The sequence below is a fragment of the Trachurus japonicus genome, chromosome 22, assembly GCF_045865225.1.
Source record: "Trachurus japonicus isolate A0001 chromosome 22, Traja_1.0".
In the NCBI taxonomy this organism is placed as follows: domain Eukaryota; kingdom Metazoa; phylum Chordata; class Actinopteri; order Carangiformes; family Carangidae; genus Trachurus; species Trachurus japonicus.
This window is the reverse complement of record NC_140928.1, coordinates 7,823,155-7,845,303: the sequence shown is the minus strand read 5'-3', so window position 1 is coordinate 7,845,303 and position 22,149 is coordinate 7,823,155. Positions and strand designations below refer to the sequence as shown.

General features: G+C 44.3%; 2 protein-coding genes and 1 pseudogene across 2 annotated transcripts; 1 reads left to right on the top strand and 2 right to left on the bottom strand.

Moving 5' to 3' along the window:
* Window positions 1-226: 226 nt before the first annotated feature.
* slc35g2a (solute carrier family 35 member G2a) lies at window positions 227-6,591 on the top strand. The gene is made up of 3 exons (XM_085767901.1): window positions 227-637; window positions 4,206-4,511; window positions 5,177-6,591. Exons 2-3 carry the CDS (start codon window positions 4,234-4,236, stop codon window positions 6,336-6,338), a joined length of 1,440 nt encoding a protein of 479 aa, XP_085624027.1. The 5' UTR covers window positions 227-637; window positions 4,206-4,233; the 3' UTR covers window positions 6,339-6,591.
* Window positions 6,592-10,054: 3,463 nt separating this feature from the next.
* On the bottom strand, window positions 10,055-12,312 carry LOC146963400 (uncharacterized; annotated as a pseudogene).
* Window positions 12,313-15,434: 3,122 nt separating this feature from the next.
* LOC146963399 (endophilin-B1-like) lies at window positions 15,435-21,735 on the bottom strand. Its single transcript, XM_085767792.1, has 10 exons — window positions 21,305-21,735; window positions 21,044-21,185; window positions 19,310-19,438; window positions 19,049-19,182; window positions 18,841-18,933; window positions 18,608-18,691; window positions 18,484-18,511; window positions 18,176-18,261; window positions 17,799-17,899; window positions 15,435-17,179 (listed from the first exon to the last, which is right to left on the bottom strand). Exons 1-10 carry the CDS (start codon window positions 21,359-21,361, stop codon window positions 16,621-16,623), a joined length of 1,413 nt encoding a protein of 470 aa, XP_085623918.1. The 5' UTR covers window positions 21,362-21,735; the 3' UTR covers window positions 15,435-16,620.
* Between the last annotated feature and the right edge of the window lie 414 nt (window positions 21,736-22,149).

The following is a 22,149-nucleotide window of genomic DNA, read 5'->3' as shown; positions in this document are numbered from 1 at the left end:
TAGCCTCTAATGAGCTTTAATTGTTTTTTGTAGGCTAATGTTTCTCAAAGCAACTGGCAAGAACAATAGGCTGCAGTTAAAGAATACATTGGGAAAGTATTTTTTTCATTATGATAATGTCAGACAGTGCTACACATACACACACACGGTGATAACGCACAGTGTGATAGTGCTGGTGTTCAGTGGTTGCTACGCATGCTCAGACGTCATGATTACCTCTCTCCTCTCCCTATCTCTCCTCTCTCTCTCGCTCAGTCTCTGCCTCTCTCTGGAGGAGCATCTGTACCAGAGCTCAGTGTGCGATAGGCGGGCAGACGGTCGCCATAAATAAAAGCCTATTAAAGAGAAAACAACCTCCAGCAGCAGCAGCAGCAGCAGGGCGGAGTGAGGTGAGCGCAGGTGTCGCAGGGTCTGGACCGGAGCTGCCGCGGTGCCCTCATCATCCTCCTCCTCTGAGCGACACTTGCCGCAGGAGCAAAGAGCGAGGAGAGGTTAAAAAAGAAAGAGAAGAAGGAGGAGAAGAGGAAATGGCCAAGATGAGGTGATGGAGCGATGGAGATGCTCTGTAAATGACTGAGGCTGAGAGAGCGTGAAGTTCAACCCGGTGGAATCAGCCGCTGGTCTGCGGGCAAAGCAGGTGAGTTGTCTTGAACTGGTCAATAGGAGAAGCTATAAATAACCCAAATGCTTCTTTATTGATTATATCGCATTATGCAAAGAAAAGAAAAAAGAAGGGAAAGAAAAAAACACCTCTAAATTACAGCAGGTCAGTAATTAGGAAACCGTCTGAGGTTAGGTTTCATTGATTGGCTCTGCCGTATACGTGTGCCAGACCGAGGGCGCATGCATGCAGGAGTGTGAACGAGTGCGCGCTTCTCTTCTCTCCATTCAAGAATTCGTCATGGGTCACGGGTCGGGCTGTCATTGTAGGCTTCAACATCTTAACTACACACATGCACACGTTTTTTTTTCTTGATGGATTACCAATAACACAACCTCAGGCTCTGTCCTGAGTCTGCTGCTGCCAACCCAACCGTCAACCTTGGAGACGGAAGAAGAAAAAGAAGAGAATGTGGATGTGCTGTGCAATGATATAAAAACGACCTATAGGCCTGTATAATTGAATCTACATGCGACAACACATGTAACACAACCTCCGTGTGTGTATGTGTCTATATTTTCAACCCTCTGGCGTCACAGGGGCGCATCACAGAGGAACCTAGATAACCTTGAGGAAAAAACATCTCCCTTCACACAAACACACACACCCAATCTGACACACACATACGTACACACTGCATTTGCATAATGACAGCCAGGCAACAACCCATAAGCAACATAAACACACTCATTATTCCCTTCTTTAATAACATTATGCAGCACATTAGCTCTGATCAGCCTTAGTTTAAATATATGAGCATTGACAGCTGAATAAAGCCTCCAGACTGTTCAATTATTAACCGCAGAGAGAGGAGTAAAGCATTTATAAAGTGACTGCATGGTGGCATGTTAATAGTCAATATAGAGGATGTTATTGCTTTGAGAGTGATGAGGAGGTAAATAAAAAATATAGTATAGGCTAGAGGATGCAAGAAGCTTAAACGGTCCAGGCGGACAGTTTACAGTTTCATCTCCTTCACTGACTTGAGTGCAAGCAGCAAGCATCCTCATCCTCACTCACTCACTCTCTTGGAGATTTATTGTGAAGGTCCGGTGTGATCGGTCGTAGCAGCTCACTTTGGGGTTGTGTAAGGTGTGAAACGAGCTTTGGAGGGAAACAGCAGAGGCAGCAGCAGCAGCATTGCAGAGGCAGGATGCATCAACCAGACTGAGAAGAGAAGAGTCAGACAGGAACATCCTGATCCTCTTTCTTTCTTTTTTTATTTGGCCTTTTGTGTACTCACAGAGCAGATGATCAGATTTCACGTAACCTTCGCTGGGAGTATGGATGACTGGATCCTCCTCAAATGTCATATTAAGTGTGTAGACTAGAACCTCATTCATGCCCGTGGCTGTGTTTTAATAGAATAACTTCAGTCAGGGAGCTGTGAAGTTGAAGTGAAATCATCCACTGACAGTTTTGAAGTCGAATTCAGCCTTTAGCAGGGCAGGGCGTATCTATCTGGAGGAGGAAGGAAATGAGGCTCAGTAGTTGAAAGGATAGTTCAAATGCAGTCAAATTTCCGTTAGAAATCCATATTTTCAAAAGCCAGTTAATTGCAACCTATTTTTAAGATAAATAATTAACGAGCGCCTGCCATTAACCAGGGAGAAGCAGCACTCACACCACGACCCGTTACTGTAACAGACTGGAAAGTGGGAGTAATAATCTACGACTTTGAAGAAGAAAGCAAAGGCCACAGATTCTGCTGCAGTCGGATCACACAGCCCGACCTTTAAACTAATCAGTCAAATACAAAAAAAAAAAAAAACAACTTAATTGATGCTTTTACAACCTGATTAAGATGCATATTGGTGATCAATAATGGGACTGTCGAGGTCCAATTCATCCAGCTGTGCTCAGCTGAAGTCTTGTGGTAGTTAGGCTACATCTCTGGTTATGTTTAGGTCATTATGGGTGATCAATGTGCCTCGTGCTATTATTGGATTTTTTTAAAATGATTGTTGCATTGATTGATTGGTGTTTGATATGATGGAATAGCTATTAACAGTTTCGACATTTTGTCTCTGGGCTGTTTCTCAACTGACGGAAAAGAAAATAGACTTTTACTGTACCACGGTTGACATTTTTACCTCATACTTTTCACCTTTTCCTTTTTTTTTTTTTTTCCTTGTACTGATCAAGTGTTTTAGTTTTTTACAATCACAAATTTTCTAATTCTGAGAGAGTGCATTTATACTTTGCAGACGGGTTTGCTAGATTTTCAGTTTACAATATTTTCCTCTTCTCACATCAAAACAAAAATCCCACATATGTGCACATACACAAAAACATGTAAAAAATCTTATAGGAATTACAAATATATGGTCTATTTGATGCCATCACATAGACTTAGTACAGCTGCAGGTCTCTGTTTCCTACCTTATGTAGTCTTTTTTATATATATATATATATATATATATATATATATATATATATATATATATTTAAATAGACTGAATCATTCTAGCAGTAGTAAGCGTCATTCATAAAATGATAGGCTACATCTAAAAAAAGAAAGCCTATCTATGAGTCAGTTTCATTTATCTCCTGTTATTATGCAATGCTTTTAAAAATAATACAAGTATTGTCCTGTGCCAACTTGTTCTGAATTCAGTAAAAACAAGAACACGAAAAAAAGAAAGAAGCCAAATTACCACTGAGTAATACTGAGCTACTCCAGGGTAATAAATAACTGAGCACCATATGCTTTTCTGTACTGTAGATAAACATTATGTCATGTGAAAGTATAACCCCCCCCACACACACACACACACACACACATACACACATACACTTCATTCCCACGGTAACCGGCGGGGTGCTGAAATGCAGCAGTGCGCTTGCCGCTGTAGCAACCTGCATGGCCGTATTGTTCTGCTGCAGAGAGAGAGCAGAGCTATTACTACTACGTCAGATATAGGTTAGTCATCTGTGGAGCAGCACCTTGAAGAGAGGAACAAGAGTTGAAGAGACTGAGGATGAGAGGAGGGGGGAGGGGAGACGGTGGAAGAGGGATGCTGGAGAAGGATTAGATGGGACGTGCGATTCAAATACTGCATCCGTCTTCTTTTTTGCTATTTGATTTTGAGAGCGGAGTAACTTTATATATTATTTCCCCGACTCGAGTGTAACGGCGAACCAGCGGGAAGAGAAAGAGACAGTTGCTTACGTAACAGACACTGACAACAATCTCTAAACTCCCTCCCTCCCCCTTCCCCACCCATGAAGGTCATGTTATATTGGGAGACTAAAAGGCGAGATAATTAGAGTTGGCTAATAAACCATTATGGGTCTGTATGGTTCTGCTGATATGGACTTGTGATGTCACAGTTTAGCCGCCGCTGCTGCTGCTGCTACTGCTTACGCACGCCGGCTGCCAAACACAAGGGAAGATGTGAGTCACTGCTATTATTATCTTGGATATTAAAGATATATGAGATATCACAGAAGGGGAGGGAGGGCTTTCACCAGTGTGCGTGTCTGTGTGTGTAAAATATGAATTGAATATGGCTCTAAAGGTTTTTCCTTCTTCCCATCGCAGGTGTCTCTGTCTTCTCTGAGGTTTCAAAATGGAGTCCACCCACCTGCTGGGCAGCGCCAAGAAGCGAGTCAAGATCCACCCTCACACCGTCACCGCCAAGTACGCCACGCACAGTACGCACGCGCCGTACTCCCCTCAACCCGGCGTGCACACGCACTTCCCGCAGCCGGGCGACGACGGCTACGACGACGCGCCGTCCTTCGAGGACTTCGGCTCGTTCCTGGTGGAGACGTCGGACAGGAAGCAGCTGACGGAGACCAGGCGGTGGCCCCTCACCCTGTTCGGCGGCTCCAAAGACAGAGACAAGTAGGGCTGGGACGATATGCTTTTCTCCCGATTTGATTCTTCTACGATTTTTTTGGATGGCGATTCGATTCAAATTGCCAATTCTCTCGATTTTTAGTCTGCATTTTTAACATTTATCTGCACACAAATACTGTAGGGGCCTATAAATTAACATACTCCATTATAAAGTGAACTTAAACCCTTTAAAAAACCTGTTCTCTCTGTATGTAAAAAAGGCTAACAAATGCACATTGCACAATATTTAAAGCAGAAGTAAGCGGAATATTTGTGTTAATATAAGTCTTACGTAGTTATATCTTCCGACGGCAATCACTTACATAGAATGTTTGGTCCGAAACACGGGTCTGTCAGTCACTCTGCTCTGCTGTAAGCCGAGGAGAAAACTTCTTGTATACTTCCTTGTGTCCTACAACCTTTATCCAATGAGGAGAGAGAACGGCATGAAGGGCTGTGTGTGCAGCCAAGGGATGAGCGTGAATGTGGTGACGTAGGGACGAGGACCAATAGATCCATGACGAGGGCGGGGGCTGCTAACTCCATTGGCTGACAAGAAGTTAGCCAAAACGACCGGATCGCTTACTTCTGCTTTAAAAAAAATTGATTTAAAAATCGTCAAAAAAGATATCGCGATATTTATGTGAATCGATTTTTTCTCCCACCCCTAGAGATAAGGATGCAGCGCCGAAGGCTCAAGGCGCGTCTGCAGGAGGAGGAGGAGAACGAGGAGGAGGCGGAGGAGGAGATGGAGGAGGCAGCAGCAGCGGCGTTGGCGAGGCGACGGCGAGGGCAGCGAAGGCGCCAGGCAAAGGGGTCGGGGAGCAGCTGGCCAGTTTCGGCGAGGCGTCCGTGTCCGCGTCCCGGCTCACCTGGGTGGGGCTGCTGGGCGCCGCGCTGGCTCACGGCTGTCTGATCGTCCTGACGCGCCTCGCCTCGGAACGCTTCGACCTCGGACCGCTGTTCCTCCTCTTGGTCCGCTCCGTGGTCCAGCTCCTGGCGGTCGCCGTGCCGCTGCACCGGGGCGACAACCCCTTCGGACCGGAGGGCTACCGTCTCCGTCTGCTCTGCTACGGCGTCGCCTACTCGCTCTCCCTCTGCTGCGCCTACTCGTCCTTGACCTTCGTCTCGCCCGGGAACGCCGTGACGACCTGGCGCCTGGCGACCACGGCGCTGTCGGCGACGCTGGCCTTCCTGCTCCTGGAGGAGAGGCTGGGATTGGCCGACGGGATCACCTTGGGCGCCGGGCTGTGCGGTTTGGGGCTCGTGTTGCTTCCGACCGTGGACGAGACCAACAACTCGGACCGGCCGCCGACGGACCCGGTGGCGTTTTGGCGAGGGGCGTTCGGCTGGTCTCTGTCAGCGCTCGCCGGACTGTGGATGGCTCTGGCGCTGGTCGGGTACCGCTCTCTGAAGGAGCGGGTGGGAGTGGGAACGGCGTTGTTCACGGTGAGCTGGACGGGCTGCGTGCTCGCCCCGGCCGCCCTCGCCGTGCTCCAGGAAGGATGGTCGTGGCCTACGAGCGCCGCGGCGTGGGGCGTCGTCCTCGGCCTGGTCGGCTGCTCGGTGGCGGCCTTCCTCGGGATGACACACGCCCTCACGCGCATCCACCCGGCTCTGGTGTCCGCCTCTCAGAGCCTGGAGATACCCGTCGCCTTGCTGCTGCACCTCGCCATGATGCCGGCCGTTCCCAGCGCGCCCGAGGTGGTGGGGAGCGTGATGGTCATACTGAGCGTCGGCTGGCTGGTGGCGATGAAGCTGCTCCCGTCTCGAGGGGCCGGCCGGCGCCAAAGGGAGGAGTATGAGGAGATTCTGGACTCGCCCATCAAATAGACGCCTCCTCTCCGATCTTGTCACTTTCACTTTCCACTCCTCTCCTCCTCCCGCTCACTCACTTCTCCCTCCTTCATGAGATTGTTCCCGTGTACATACGAGACTTGCTGAATGTTTATCGGAGCGTTATCTATTTTGTATCGTCCTCTTTGCTTTTTGGGAAAAGTGCCAATATTGTGTTGTCGTGTTATAGTGACTATGTGATGTGACATTAAAAATCTCTCTGATGACCACAATGCATTGTCGAAGCCACTTGTAAATCAAGATCTCACCTTATTAAAGGGATAGTTCAACATTTTGGTAAATCGGCCCATTTCCATAATACCTATAGTCATAGCAGTACAGGGTTTCCCGCAGCGCTTTCCTGTTAAGGCGGCTGCCTTAACAACAAAGAGCTGCCGCCTAAACTAACGTCTTAAAAAAATTAAAATGTAGCAACCACCACCTTAACTAACAAATTTTCTGGGGGAAACACTGCAGTAGGGTCATTACCTTTAATTGTCGGTGCAAGCAATTTTTAGAACGGCAGAGCAGAGCCACGAGCTGCTCAGAGGTACGCTACGGAGGCGTAGTGAATGGGATTTCTTGGTTTCCCTCATCAAACTTATCAAATACACAATCCAACAACTCCAAAACGCTCTGGTGGACAAGTTGTGACCTGCACATTCACCACGCTATGAGATAATAACAGAACGTTACCAGACAGAGTTGTTTTAGAGGTAAATTCATGCAAAACCGCTGATGCGCGTTGCCTTAAGGGACAGTTTTTCAGCAAGCAGTCTCTGCATTTACCTCTAAAACAACTCCGTCTCGTAACGTTCTGTTATTATCTCATAGTGTGGTGAATGTGCAGGTCACAACTTGTCAACGAGAGCATTTTGGAGTTGTTGGATTGTGTATTTGATGAGTTTGATGAGAGAAACCAAGAAATCCCATTAGCCTCTGTAGCGTAACTCTGAGCAGCTCACGGCTCTGCTCCGCCATTCTAAAAATTGCTTGCACCGACAATTAAAGGTAACGAACCTACTGCTATATAACTATAGGGATTATGTCAATGGGCCAATTTGCCAAAATGTTGAACTATCCCTGCAACAGCGTGTGTGTATGTGTGTGAGTGAGAGAGAGAGAGAGTGTGTTTGCGTGGATGTTGGCGACATTTCACAGGATTGTAATGTCAGTCACTCTTTTACCAGCCAGCTGAGGGTCGGCCAAGGATTGATGCCGTCTACTTGGCGGCGGGCTGCAGAGAAGAAAAACAAGAGACGGGACGGGAGGCAAAGGGAGAGGAGAACGAGATAAATGGAAGTAGAGAAAGAGAGAGGGAGAGCCAGAGACAGAGAGAGAGAGAAGATGATGGAATTGGCATACAGATAAGAAGCAGGGGGAGGAGAGAGAGTGATGGCAGACGACGACGAAACTCAAGATGAAAGGGAAGGAGCGGAACGAACGGAAGCCAGAGCAGCGAGCGAGGCTGATCTGATGCTGGCTGCTTATTGTGCTGTGTCAGGACAGCTGGCTGATAAAAACACTCTGTGCGTGTGTGGGAGCAGTCAGTCATTACGTCTAATAACTGTCTGTCCAACACGTAACCACTGACTTCTCTCTTTCTCTTCTTCCTGGGTCTGTCCTCCTCTATTTTCCCCTTCATTAGCTTCCTCTTTTCTCTTTTTCCACTCTTTCTCACCTTTTTCTCTCCTTTGAAAATCAATGGGCACACGGCAAAACCTTTCATTCACTGAAATTCCCACACACATTGCACAGATGGAGACTCTTTTTTTGCTTTTTTTTAATGAAAGCAAGTGCCCCCGCATTGGCTATCATGGGGAAACAGGTGTAGTGAGAAGTACTGCCATCCTTATTAGTCCATTACGTTCATCTGTGTCCTGTTACTTTGAGACATTCAATGAAAAAAGGCTGGAAAATTAAAAAAGAAAAGAAAAGAAACTTCAGATCTTGGCAGCAGATCTCCACACAGCTGCAGATTTATAAGGACAAAGTCTACACACACACACACACAGACACACACATATACACAGGCATGAGCACAGGCATACATTCATGCCACGGTTTTAAGTCGTTAATTGGTGAAAGCACGTGTGATGTCAGTGCCATGGCCTAATTAGACTCACATACGTTTCAAATGTTCACTGTTGCTCTGTGTTGCACGGTGGTGGATGGTGGACTGTACCTGTGCTTTTACTTGAACAGGCGTCAGAGTTAGATTTTGACTTTTTACTTCACTACATTTACTTGACAACTGTAAATAGCTACTATGCAGATTTTACATTAAACACCATATGGCCATTTCTAAAAGTGTGATTTGTTGTTATACACTACATAAAAATATATGAATGAGCACTGATCAGCTATGACCCTTAAATTCTGCAACCAATATAGTGTTTATAGTATGTCACTACTTCTTATTTATGTTATGTACATTGAGCTACAGGAATCTGAATATTTTCTCCATCACTGATTTTCTCCCTGTGCGCATCGTCCTGTTCTTTTTCAAAAATATTTTTTATTCAAGCACAGTGACAAAAATGTAAGCACAAGGGCCCACGGACATGACATGACACAAAAAATAACAATGCAACTACAAGAACGGCAAACACTCTAGTAGTGGACTGTTAGAAATACTACTACTAATACCAGAAATACTACATCCAGATACCTCCATACTGCTCGTCTATACTGACCCAAAGTGTCCTGAAGCTGCCACATGAAAAAGTTGTTCCGAAAAAAATAATTTGATCTCTGTTTTTAGCCGTGTTGTAGCAGTAGCTCCCAGTGGCTGTGTGAGATGCGCGAGATTTGCTGCGAGATGTTCTTCCGTGTTTACATCGCAAATCTCGCGCATGCGCACAAACATCAACAGAGCCACTGGGAGCTACTACTACAACAAGGCTAATAACAGAGATAAAAATATTTTTTTTCCGAACAACTTTTTCATGTGGCGGCTTCAGGACACTTGGGTCAGTACAGACGAGCAGTATGGAGGTATCTGGATGTTTCATAGTGTGTTTTGGACGATTCAAAAGTGAACTCTATCCGCCGCCATTATGTGAAAATCCGTTGCCAGCCGGACCCCCCCTGGAACTCCTAAAGCGTTTTGATGACTCAGAAAGTTTCCAAACCCTTCCGGTGAGTTGACAATTGGTGAAATATTGATTTAAGTAGGCCTATTTAAGATAGTCAACAAGTAATTTTGAACTTTGTTTTCTAATGAATCACATAGAAACCGTAGAATATAGAAAATACTCTTGGTGGTAACAATGAATGAATGTGTGTGTGTGTGCAGGAGGGACGGATGGCCAGCAGTGTAATAGCGCTGGCAGGGATTCATTAATCATAAACACCCACAGAATGGTAAGTCATGGTCTCTTCACATATACAGACTCTTAAAGCAGCTAATGAGCGGGAGAGACCTGCCCAGAATTCAACACAATCCAAAAACCACTCTGACACACTCTCGTGTGGTCGTAGGTAATTGCAGACATTAACCACAGCTATAGCTACACGAGCATTAAGGCAGCGAAGCACATGCACTGACAAATGAAAGTGTAGGCATGCATGTTTAAAAAAAAAAAAGTCTGCAGCCCTGAGAACGAGTTGATTAGTGTGTGGGAGGAGGGAGGAAACCTTTCCATGAGGCTGATTAGGTTGTGTAATGAATTTTTATTCATTATAATGAACCCACAACATTTATAGTACATTTAAACTCATCGTTACAAGACATAAACAAGCTCACATTTGGAAAAAAAAGAAAAGAAAAAGAAAGAATAGCCCTTTAAAAAACGAATATGTGCAAAATCATTATCATTGCAGTGATGCCAGTCAGTCTCTCTCATTCTCTCTGCTCATTTCATGTGTCCCCTCTGCTGTCCTTCCTCGGCGCTCCTGCTCGCTCTATCACTCTGCTCAGCTGCAGGTGAACCCTCTGCAGCTCTGTTGCTATGGCAACCAGGGCCCTTTCCATCGCGGCCATGTCCAGCGGTGAAGTCGCTTCCTGCTGCGACTCAAAGAAGCCGGGCTTCATCATCTCCAAAGTAAAACCTCCGGGCCGTGGCGTCGGTTGTTGTTGTTGTTGGTGGTGGTGTCGCATCCTGCTGCTGCCGTCCCCGGGTCCTGATGATGTCACCACCGCCCTGTGACCTCCACCGTGACCCCCACCACCTTCCTCCAGCCGCTTCAGCCGGACGTTCCCCTCGTGAGAGCTGTGCAGGAGCATCTGCAAGGTGGCGTTCAGCCTCCTCTCCCTCTCCGCCCCCTCCTCTCTGAGCTGAACCAACCCTCGCTGCAGCCGGAGGTTCACCTGCTCCACCTGTGCTCTGCACGCCGACTCCACGCTGGGTCCGACTACACACTGCTGGCATCTCGCTGTCGTCGTCGCCAGCTTCTCCACCTGGGTCCTGAGAGAGGACATCCCTCCTCCTCCTCCTCCGCACTGCTCCAGAGACTCCAGCAGCATGTTCTGCCTCATGTGCGAGTCCTCCAGAGCGATGAAGAGCTTGTCCCAGCGGGAGAACTCAGCGGTCTGGCACGGCGTGGTCGGGGACTCTGGACCTGGAGACAACAACCACACACAGATGTGTCTCTTATGAAACTTATTGGAATTTAATAACCAACTATAACCAAAATCTGGTAACAGTATGACTTCAGACTGGTGCAGGAAAACAAGGCATCGGGGAGCAATTTGGGAGAAATAAGTGGCCTTTTTAGAATAAACTAGAAATAAATTAGCCTAATATTTTTAAGAAGCCTCCCGAAGGAAAGAGTTTTGAGAAACACAAGGTAAAGTTTGGGAAATCGAATGTTCACTTCCATATATTTCAAAACCCATAAAAGAAATGATAATTTCTTGCCAAGGAAAGTAATGACAGGGGGGGGCTTCATGGGGAAATCAGTCAAAACTCAGAGGGAGGTTTTATTGAAGGACATTACTTTTCCAAGCTGATGACAGAAACTCACCAACACTGGGGCGCAGCAATTAACTTTTTGAATACAGGAATCTCTGAATAATCGGGAACTTATTAATCATTTATGGATGACAGATATTATAAACTGACGGGACAGGTTATATATAATATGCTATTCCTTGTATTCCTTGTGGGATTCCTTATGGAGGATGTAAGTTCATTAGACAGAAGTTGATACAGTTTCTTTAGTCAGAATGAATATGATTGTTTCTTCCTTGTTCTACAAAGTCTTCTTTCATTGAAGTAGGAAATCATATGTGTTTTTATTTGTATTTAAAGAATACAACAAAGTTACAATGTAAATCACAGGCTGTATGGTAGATGTATTTTCCTTGATCTGTTTAAGGACATTATAACTTAAATCAAAATATTATGGGACCTTACATTATGAATACTGAGAGCAGACATGTTTTTCCCTGTGGAAAAGTAGATTAATAATCATAATTAATAATATAGATTGAATAATCGGCACAAAAATATACGAAATAATGATATTACAGCAGAGGTGGACCAAGAATAAAGCCCTGTGGGACACCTATAGTATAGGATCCTCCAAACCTATCGATATTCAAGGCATTAAAAAAAACATCTTGATTAACTTAGACAAGTCAATCAAGGACACAGTTTTTCTACGATGAGCCATCTGTTCAAACAAGCTGGAGATTTAAAAAAAGCAACAGGAGGATAAATAAACGACACTCACCCTCCTGCTGGTCCTGTGAGATCTCGTTGTCGTAGTTGTCTGCATAGTTTCCCTCATACTCGCTGACACACGAGGCTCCGACCACGCAGCCGAGGACACACAGCACTTGCCGGATTGTGAACACACGCATGATGGAGCATTGAAGAAAACTGTTGACATCAGATGTGTTTGTCGCCCAGTTTTTTCTTCCCCTCTCTCTCTCTTATTCTCCCCCCCACTTTCTGCTGAAATGTAAAATTCTTCACACTGAGCCAACTCAGTGGGTGCCGACTTATAAACTCACCGAGGGGGGAAGAAGAGGAAGGAGGGAGGAGGTCAGGGAGGGTGGGGGATGCTGTGCTGTGTAGGTTGGGTGAGTAATGCTTCGGTGGAGGTAACGTGTCAAAAGTCAAACTGAGTGGGAAATAGGGGCATTATGGCGAAAGAGGGGGGAATTACACGGGCACTGGGGGAATTGGGGGCAAGGAAAAGGGGGGAGAGGAATGAGTGAAAGGTTTAAAAAGGTTTAAATGTACAGTATGTGTTGTTAGGCAATATATGACTGCTGAACACATACACACACATATGAATAAAACAGTATGCAGAAAATAGGAACATACACTGCACATTATGTATCTTATAAATTAATTCTCACTTATTTAAAATGACTTTATAGGTATTTTGCAGTTATCAAATGATCCAAATCTAATCATCTGAATATTTTGTTGTTGTTTCTACCAGCAGCACCACTGTGTTGATCCTCAGTTGTAAATTTAAGAGTCATTCACTTTCACACACACACTATGTCGTTTCCACAGGACGTGTCCATCCACACACACTCTCTCAGGTCTGTCTGCCTTTTAACCTTTACACTGATGAGTCTGAGTCACTCTCTGCTCTGTGTTTCAACAGCAAATTCCTTAATCTAAAAAAAAAAAAATTGCTAAATTGCACCGTCTGGATTTTAATGAGCGTGTTTTAACTCTGAATTAAATCTAGTTGCTCAGCAACACGGAGAAATCTGCTTTCTAGCTGTGATTATATTTTGTTGCCTGGTTATAAACTGTCAATTAGACTTCATGTGGCCGTGACATTGCACTCCTAACTGAGGCCAGATGACCTGACTCTTATTGACACAGCCCTCTGGCCAACAGGTGCTGGGGTTAAGCAGCAGAAGTAGGACAGGTCAAGGTCAGAGGAAAAGCCCCCGACTGACCGACCTCTCTTCTATCTGCAGACCTTCAGACTGAGCTCCCCAATTGCAGACGTCAGCATGTCTGCCAGTAAAGTGTGTCTGTTTTTTGCTGTCTGACAGGCTGTAATTGCAGCAGAGGGACTGAATGGAGTGGAAGCTGGCAGCGTTATCTCCGGAAAAGAGAAAACCTGCAGAGAAAGAGTTATGGAGAGACAGTCGGAGACAGAAAGGTGGATGTTTTTGCGAGGAAGTGAACAGACTAGGCTATATTTGTAGATCTATTTTTCCACATAAGTAATTAGGATTCTGTCACCAAAGCAGTTAAAAGCTGCAGGTGGAGTGTAAAATCTGGTGCGTATGCATGTTAGAAAGAGTTGGTGTTCTCATCTTTGCATCATCTCAGGCATGTCCTGCTTTTCTTTTCTTTTTTTTCTTCCTCTTTATAGGTCATATTTCTATTTAAGTCAATAATATGTGAGTCCAGAGACAGAAGAGCTACATTTATCAGGAGTCGCCAGACGCTGTTTACCACCCCCACCTGCACACCACACCTACAGTTTAGCTGTCACGCAAAAACACTCCCAGCTGGCACTGAGGGGGAGGGAGCGATGAGAGACGATGGCAAAAAAAAGAGAAAAAAAAAACTCAGCAAATACAGGAAGGAAGATGGGAAAAAGGGGAAAAAGACAGATAGAGAGATGTCTAAAGTCGGGTCGTGTTATCTGCAAGACGAGAGGAGAACGGATCCAATCGTCTGGGTCTTTCTCCTGATGAAACCAGAGGAGGTGCCATGCAGGGGAAACTGGGACAGTGGGTGTTGTCGGGTGAATTTACGCTGATTTAAAGCAGCAACACGGGCTCCACTGATGAACAAACCACATAACACTAACACTAACAGTAACACGGCACAAAGTGAGCCAGCACAGGCCAGTTTTTTTTATGGGAACTGGGTGGTATTCTTGGGTGTTTCCATTTAAGCTCCCCAATATAAGGAGAGGAAACCATGGAGATACAAATCAAACAATACAGTCACTGCGAGAAAATAGGCACATAATAATGTTTGACCATTTAAAAAAAGGAGTGACTTAGTCTAAAATATTATAGTTATACAGTGGGCACAGTTAAAACTGACTCACTGTACTGAACGGAGTACCTCAGGGCTCTAAACATGGTCTGCTTTCATTTTCAATTTACATAAATAGTATTAATGGTAATACTTGTTGCTATGTCTACTACAGTCTGACTTTTTTATTCAGCAGTGCAAGCTCATTGAGGTTTTGGTCTTTATGCTGCTGTTTTGGACAGGTCTCCCTTTAAAAAAAACCCAGCAGGATGAAATAAATAAATAAAACTATACACTGTCAATCCATGGACAGATTATCTGGCTGTGTCCCTCAGGGAGAAAAAACAAAAAATAAAACTCAACTCAAATATAATTAAGAGACATCCCACTCCCTTTATCAGGTTTCATAACTCTCTCATCTCAACCAGCCTGCGGAGCATCGTTTCAGCCTCCGACTCAGCTGCTGTCTGTCTCCCACCGACGGTCACAGGGAGCAAACAAACAGGAAATTAGAGGAATGAGTCGGAAAACACAATTTCATCCGTCTCCAAGCAGTGACTGACTGTGCCTCCTGTGAGGGCGTCTCTAATAAATGTAGAGCGGCGGCGTGATAGAAGTATTTATGATGCTATTGAACCTCGGGGCCTCCTGACTCCACTGAGATCAATAATAGACGACCAGCGCTTAATCCATCTAATGTGTTTGCTCGGCCTTTGACAGGAGAGATGAGGACGTGAGAGCAGAAACATGGGATAAACACACACACATATATACACACTTTAGTTTTTGCAGTAGTACTTCAGTGTGCGTGCATTTGCACGTACACGTGGTGAGAGTTGTAGTGCTACACAACCAGAAATCATTACTGCGTTATGTTGTTAACACAATCACTAATAATGAAGTGAGGCAAGCTTAACCACAAGCTTCACAGTGTGTGTCAGGATGGTGTTAATTAGAGAGATGTTAAATATTATTAGACTTGGCCTGGAACGCCCGATCAAGACCTTGACTTGGAAATAATTGTGTGTATGCGAGTGAGTGTGTAAAATCTAGGTCAAGGGGTTTGGCTGGAGAGGAGTGGAGAGTGTGGAGATGTAGATTTTAACAAGGTAACAACAGAGACACCTCAACTCAAGAGAACAAAAAGGTCAACACTTGATTTGCGCCGATATGACATCACATCACAGTTTGCATATTTATTTTCCACATTTTCAGATGAGTGAAGTGAAAAACCTCAACATGTGACTGAGTCATGGCTGCAACCAGGATGTGAACACTGTAGCCGTCCCAAACCTGCACACATGTTTACGTATTGGGACCAAAGCATTGAGGGGAGGGTGAGTCGGTGGGTGATTACATCAGTAAGGCCAATGCTGTATTAATGTGTGTGTTTCCATCCAGGGTCCCCAGAGCAGATCCGACGCCACAGTAGAGCAGGGCTGCCCCTCTGTGAAGAAAATTAACAACATCTGGACATGGAAACTTCTACCCATTACATCTAATGGGGGCTTTAAAGGGGGACGAAAAAAAAAAGGGTGAAAGTGAGTGTGTGATTTGAGCGAAAACACCCGCAGTGTGTGTGTGTGTGTGCGAGTGTGTGAGAGAGGAGGAGTATTTTGAACTGTGCTGCAGCTACAGCATAAAGATCCTGTTGAGCCTGGTGTTTCTGTCACCTTTGCCGCGCTCCCCGCTTGACGTGTTCATATGGAAAATGATCTCAGATGTTGAAAGTTACGTACGTGTACACACACACCTCTTTCTAAAGGTGTCACAGGTTTGGCTGAGCTGTAAATACAAGTGATAGAGTGCATATACACTGGACACACACATACATATTTGTGTAGTTACACCCACAGACACACAGACACATACATACAGTATACTTGGCACAAAGCTTGATTAGCTTTTGTTAATTAGTTAGCTCTCGTTTTACTAAATAAATGTAAAAATAAAGATTTAGTTTAGCAGATAATCGACTGAAATCAACAGCCATGCGCTGCAGATACAACCTGAGCCCGAGGGCCAGGAAACGTCACCTCTACTGCCACGAGACGGGACTGATACTCGACACTCATCGTTTTCATACAACATTAATAATACAGTATATGAGTATTTCTAAAGGCTAAAATGATTGTGGCACTATTTAACGTTTAGAAAAATAAGCACTTTTACAACCACTTCACATTATCTTCTTCCCTATGGGATTAATTAAGACTTCTTTTCACTGTAACTGAACCGCACGTTCTAATGATTGTGTATCTGTATTCTCAGCTCTACAACGTCGACTACCACTGGACTATAATTCAGCTCAAGTCCCATTACAGTCAGTCATTTGGCCCTCCACCGCCGCCACATATGAGTCTCTAATGAACCACATCCTGACTGGCTGATGATGACTCCTGGACATCTCCATTAGCGGCGGGCTGCTCATTAGCCGTTTCATTGGTTGTTTGGGGCTCATCGGCCGCAGCAGCGCTGGTCGTCATGGTCTCACTAGCCGCTGCGCTCGCCGTCTGAGATTCATCCACCGCCTGAGAGGACAGCGCCGTTGTCACTGCACCATTGATTACTACTGCTGCTGGAGACTCTGCAGTCGCCACGTGAGCGCTGTCCGTCCTGCCATATGAATCTGATGCTAAACGGTACCTGATCTCTTGGCTATCACTGGAGCAGATGCTGTTGTTGTTGTTGTTGTTGTTATTTGTCTGGTCCAGTGGTTGCGTGGTTACTTCATGTTTAGTCCCGGGCGGCGCACATGAAGTCCACGAGTCCTGGTCGAAGTCTGGAAGCTGATGGACGATGACTGGCAGTGGAGTGACCTGATTTAGCCCCGTGGGCTCGTTGGCTACATGGTTGCTGCTTGTTGATGGCTCATTAGTAATTGCTGATTGCCAGTTATTGGAGCAGAGCACAGCAGGGATGCTGCAAAGGGAAACAAGTCATTAATGTCAGTAATTAAACTAGTCGCGTCTTAAAAAGTTTACTTTGTGAGACCAGATGTCCTTGGCTGCTCCTTTAAATGCCTCTCTGTCGCTGAGCATCTACGGATTAACAGCAATTTGTTGCCAACAGGGGGTTATAGTTTCAAATAAAAAAATTGATGGATGGGACCCAATGCTGTGTTATATACATTTGGAGTGGTATTTGGCTTCTGAATTTACAAGAGACCTGTCGAGAATGATTCCCTCTCTGACCCGAGCAAATACAGAAACACCCATAACCTCACTGGAAACTCAGTGGTAAGACTTTTTTTTTTATCAACGGTTCAATATGTCAAGTTTTCACAACAATGCTGAAATAATTAGAGGCACAGGGCTTTAATTGGAGAGCTGCAAATTATATTTTGAATATAAAAAAAGAACCGTTTGATGTTGTTGTTTTCTTATTGGATAGTATAAAAAGGGAAGACGTTTTAATTCTCAGTTTAGATAAAAGACGTGGACAGAAACACATAATGAGGTTTCCAAACAGCAGGCTTAACTTTCAGTTTAGTAAATATGTTTTTTTTTCTCAGGTGTTGTGTGAACCAGGCTACACTGACCTCGACAGCTGCTTCTGAAGCTCCTGAGCATGTTGGTTGCACTGGTCAAAGAAACAGGCCTGAGCCTCCACAAAGTCAGTCAGGCTCCGCATGTGGTTGATCTGAGGGAGGAAAACAAACACAATACGAGACAAATAAACCACAGTGCAAATGTTAAAATACTAAACATCTTAAAAAAATAAAAATAAAGAGACCACAAAATAAAAACAAATGAGCGTAATATAGATTTTTATGGGATAGTGAATAAAGAACACATGTAGAAAACTAGAAATCTACATCTTGTTTACATCTTGGGAACTCAGTATTAGTCATGAATGTTACAAGAAATGGCTAAAACAATATACAATATGACATTTTCTTTGTGTGTGTGTACATACGTGAGTGTTGCTGATTCCTTCCAGAGTCCGTTTTGTAATTTCTGTCTGTCGATCGAACAGACTTTGACAGATCCTCAGCTCCATCTCTGCCTACACACACACACACAATCATCTTTTATACCCTTTCCAATTATGTCCACAAATTACGAGCTTTGTTTCTGCAAATCTCTCATTACCCTTGAGAGGTTTAAATCTGAATCAGCTAAACAATAGAAAGGAAACTATTACTGCGACCATCAGGACCATGCTTGGTTCTATACAACTTAATAAGTGACAGATTTAAAGCCGTCATAATAAACAAAATGAACTTGCCTGAGAAATTTCCTGAGCCCATATCTGTTTGGAGGAAAAGAGACAGAGGAAGAGAAGTAAAGCACCAACATCAAGTTCAGCTGTCTTGTCCATGTGCAGTCCCACTTTACAACCACTGACCTTTAGCCATTTAACACGCAGGAAGCTGAACATGTAGGAGACATGAGACAAGTAGTCATCATCCAGTGGGTTTGCATTCAGGTTCTGACAAGGAAAGAAAAAACAAGAAGGTAATATATCTAGTGTATTATATAGAAGAAAAAGCCTGTTTGGTTCACTGAGGAAACCAGATATGTATTCAAAAGGCCACGTTTTTCATCAGTGAAGGTCAAGTTCAAACGACTTCAACTCACTCTGGCCTCTCGGTCGGCCTCGTGGGCTTTCCTCAGCCTGGTTTTAGCGATGTCCAAGTCCAAACGCTTGTTCAGCATCATCCTGCGCTCATCCTACCAACACACACACACACACAGAAAGAAATGAGAAAGCATACAGATTCAGGACAATGAGAACATCTTGGTAAATCAATACCACATTATACACACTGTGTTTTAACTTTTTTACCTGTATGGCTTTGTATTCCCCCTCAGTGAAACTCTTCAGAGGGGTGAGAAAGTGGATGTTGGTGCTTTGGACAAACTTTCTTTCTTCGGCACTGAGCTGCTTCTGAACCTCTCCACACCGCAGCAATGCAGCTCCTGAACATAAAACAAATTGAAGCTTAAAAACATCTATGACAATGTAAAAAGCATCTGCTAACTACTTATGGATGCACGTGTGAATGATACTGAGACACAAAGGATATTTAGAATAATATACACTCACCATAGGGTGTGGTCGACCCAATCTCCAGCCCAGCCTGAGTCATTTGATCTCCCAGAGTCTCGAGGGTACGAGGCCGAGGTGGGACGCTCCAATCCAGTTGTTCAAACAGCCGGTCCTCTAACCGAGCTCCTGTTCATCAGGAATCAGGGGTCAGTTCAGGTTAAAGAGTTTTCAAGTCTAAAAAAAACTGCTGAAAAAATCCTCACAATGAATTTGAAATGTAATAAAACCATACCACAAATATGATGTTAATGTTAATTTGACTAGATTAACGTCAGTATAGACAGAACTGTGTGGGAGATGTGAAAAGTTGGCTACAAAAAAAAACAGGTGCTCACAGGAAAAGTAGAAAATATAAGGAACCACGACAGGCACAAATCATGTGGCTGAGGAGAAAATCACCTCACAGCGTGTTGAAGGATGTGGGTGTACATGTTTCCTTGTCAACGATCAAGAAAAAGACCTCTTATAACCTCAGAATTCAGATGCAAATAAAAACAGAAAGGCTGAGATTCAGTTCATAGAAACATGGAGCCAGCAGCGCAAAATGTGGATAAAAAACGGCCACCACATCGTCTTTCACACATGATGGTGGTTCTGTTGGTGTTCAGGCTTGTGTGGCTGCTAATGAACGTGGCATTTATTGATGATTTCACTCCTGGTAAAAGCAACGAAGATGAATACAAAGGTATAATACAGCATTCTGTAGAGGTAACTTTCAACATCCCACAGTTTAACCTTTGGAGCAGGTGTCAAAAGCAAGTTTTAGGATATAACATACCACTAAACACCACACTTCTTAACCTCCTGGACAAATGTAATCCTGTATTTTACAAGGAAAGTGCAGAGAAGGGTAAAGCTGCTGAAAATGGGAGGCAGCTGCTTGCAAATTGTATATCCTTCCAATTATCCCTTACATATTAACTAAAGCTGAGGTAAAAAGAGCAACTAAAAGCTCTTGGTCGATACATAAACAAGACATGACCTGCAAATATATCGCAGATATAGACGCTGGGGGAAAAAAGGCACAATATTATTATTATATCTGGCAGCTGAATGGTCATTTGACAGATTGCCGACCACATCCACTCATAACTCCATTATCTGAGGTAATTGGATTCAAACAGGCAAAAGAATAACCATGCCTATTCATCTGAACAGGCCGAACTGCAGTCAAAGCAAACAGAGGAGCACGCAGGAGATGCATCTATTGTGGGAGAAGCAAATAAAGCTGAAATACTGGGACCCAGAGGTAGAGACTAATAGAGTCATTAGTGGTTTTACATAGAGAACCATAAATCCTTGGCTTGTACCCACTTGATGCTAATGCTCATAACAGACTTGTAGGTTTATCATTAGGAGGACAAATATTTTGGCATGCATGCACGGTACTGTACAACATATTAAATATACAGGTACCATAAGTATGGGATATTTTGCATTCTCATTAAAATCACAGGCCCACAAACAAACATATTTAATTAGTTTGGGATAAATTCTATAGTAATATTCACTTATTAACACAATGTAGTTATAAGACTGAGTTATTTTAGATTGAGGCAAGTATGACTGAGTTCAAAATTACTCAAATAGTAGGCTACTTGTCTGTGATGAAATGAAACACTGAAAAATTGAGCTCATAAAGGATAAGATTTTTTTTTATTTTATTAATATAATAAGAACTAACGAGAAATCATGAATAAGTAGCTAAACAAATGTCTCTCTCCTTCTCACCGGGGCTTGGCTGCAGTAACACCTCGGTCTGGGAGATTATATTATCCGTGCAGGTCTTGGTGACGTCAGCCAGGGCCAGGAGCTGCTCCACGCCGGGGTTGAACTCTGTCTTCTCCGCCTGGCCGATGCTCTCCTCCGTGTACTGGAGGCGCAATGACAAGAACAACATTCATCCACCAAATGTATCTTATCTTAAGCCAGTGTGTGTTTTAATATCTAAATACGGTGTTTCTTTTATGGTTTATTTAACATTTACTGTACCTGAACAGCCCGGTTGATGAACTGCCCAGCATCCACCGCCAACCGAGTCAGATCCATGGCAACGTCGTCCCCAAGGTCGCGCGCTGCCTGCTACCGTTGGTCCAACGGGCTGCGAGCTACAAAAAGCCAAGTAACCGACCGCTGTCACTGTCAACGGCCGTTGCCATGGCGGCCTTAACCGCTAACAGCCGCCGAGCCACGCTAACTCGCTCGCTCGTTATCCAGATTACGGTCCGTTAACACCGACCAGCCGAGGAAATAAAGCCGACGCAAGTGCAAGTAAGCAGCACCTGCTCGCTCGCTCGCTGGCGCTATTGACAGTTTGTATCCTCAAGCCATGCCGAGCGCTGCCTCCGTCAAGCTGTCTGTGTTTGCAGCCTCGGTCAGCGGCCAGTCTGCTCAAGAAATCACCTCTCGTCTGTTTGTTTACCGTTACCGCCGTCAAAACTTTTATTTTGAAGGCTCAAACGCTGTATGTAACGTCTAACTTTTCTTGAACTTTTCCCAAACAGTTGTATGTTTGGCAGCTGGATATGCATTCACATAGATATTTATATACTGACGCATTTATACCTGTATAAATATGATCTTAGACAGCCCTTTACCTGGGGAAAAAAAAGCTAATCTTACTAAAGACGTCTTTATTTTTATACAAGCCCTGAACTTCCGGGTAGGATTTTTCAAAACAAAAGCATCCACCACTGAACGATTTACAGCAGAAAAAAAACTAATAAGGTGCAAAATAAATAAAAATCTTAAATACAATTTCTCACGACAATGCCAATTTTAGCAACGTTTAACTGCATCTACCCGGTACTATAATTTGACAATAATGAGAGAAGAGT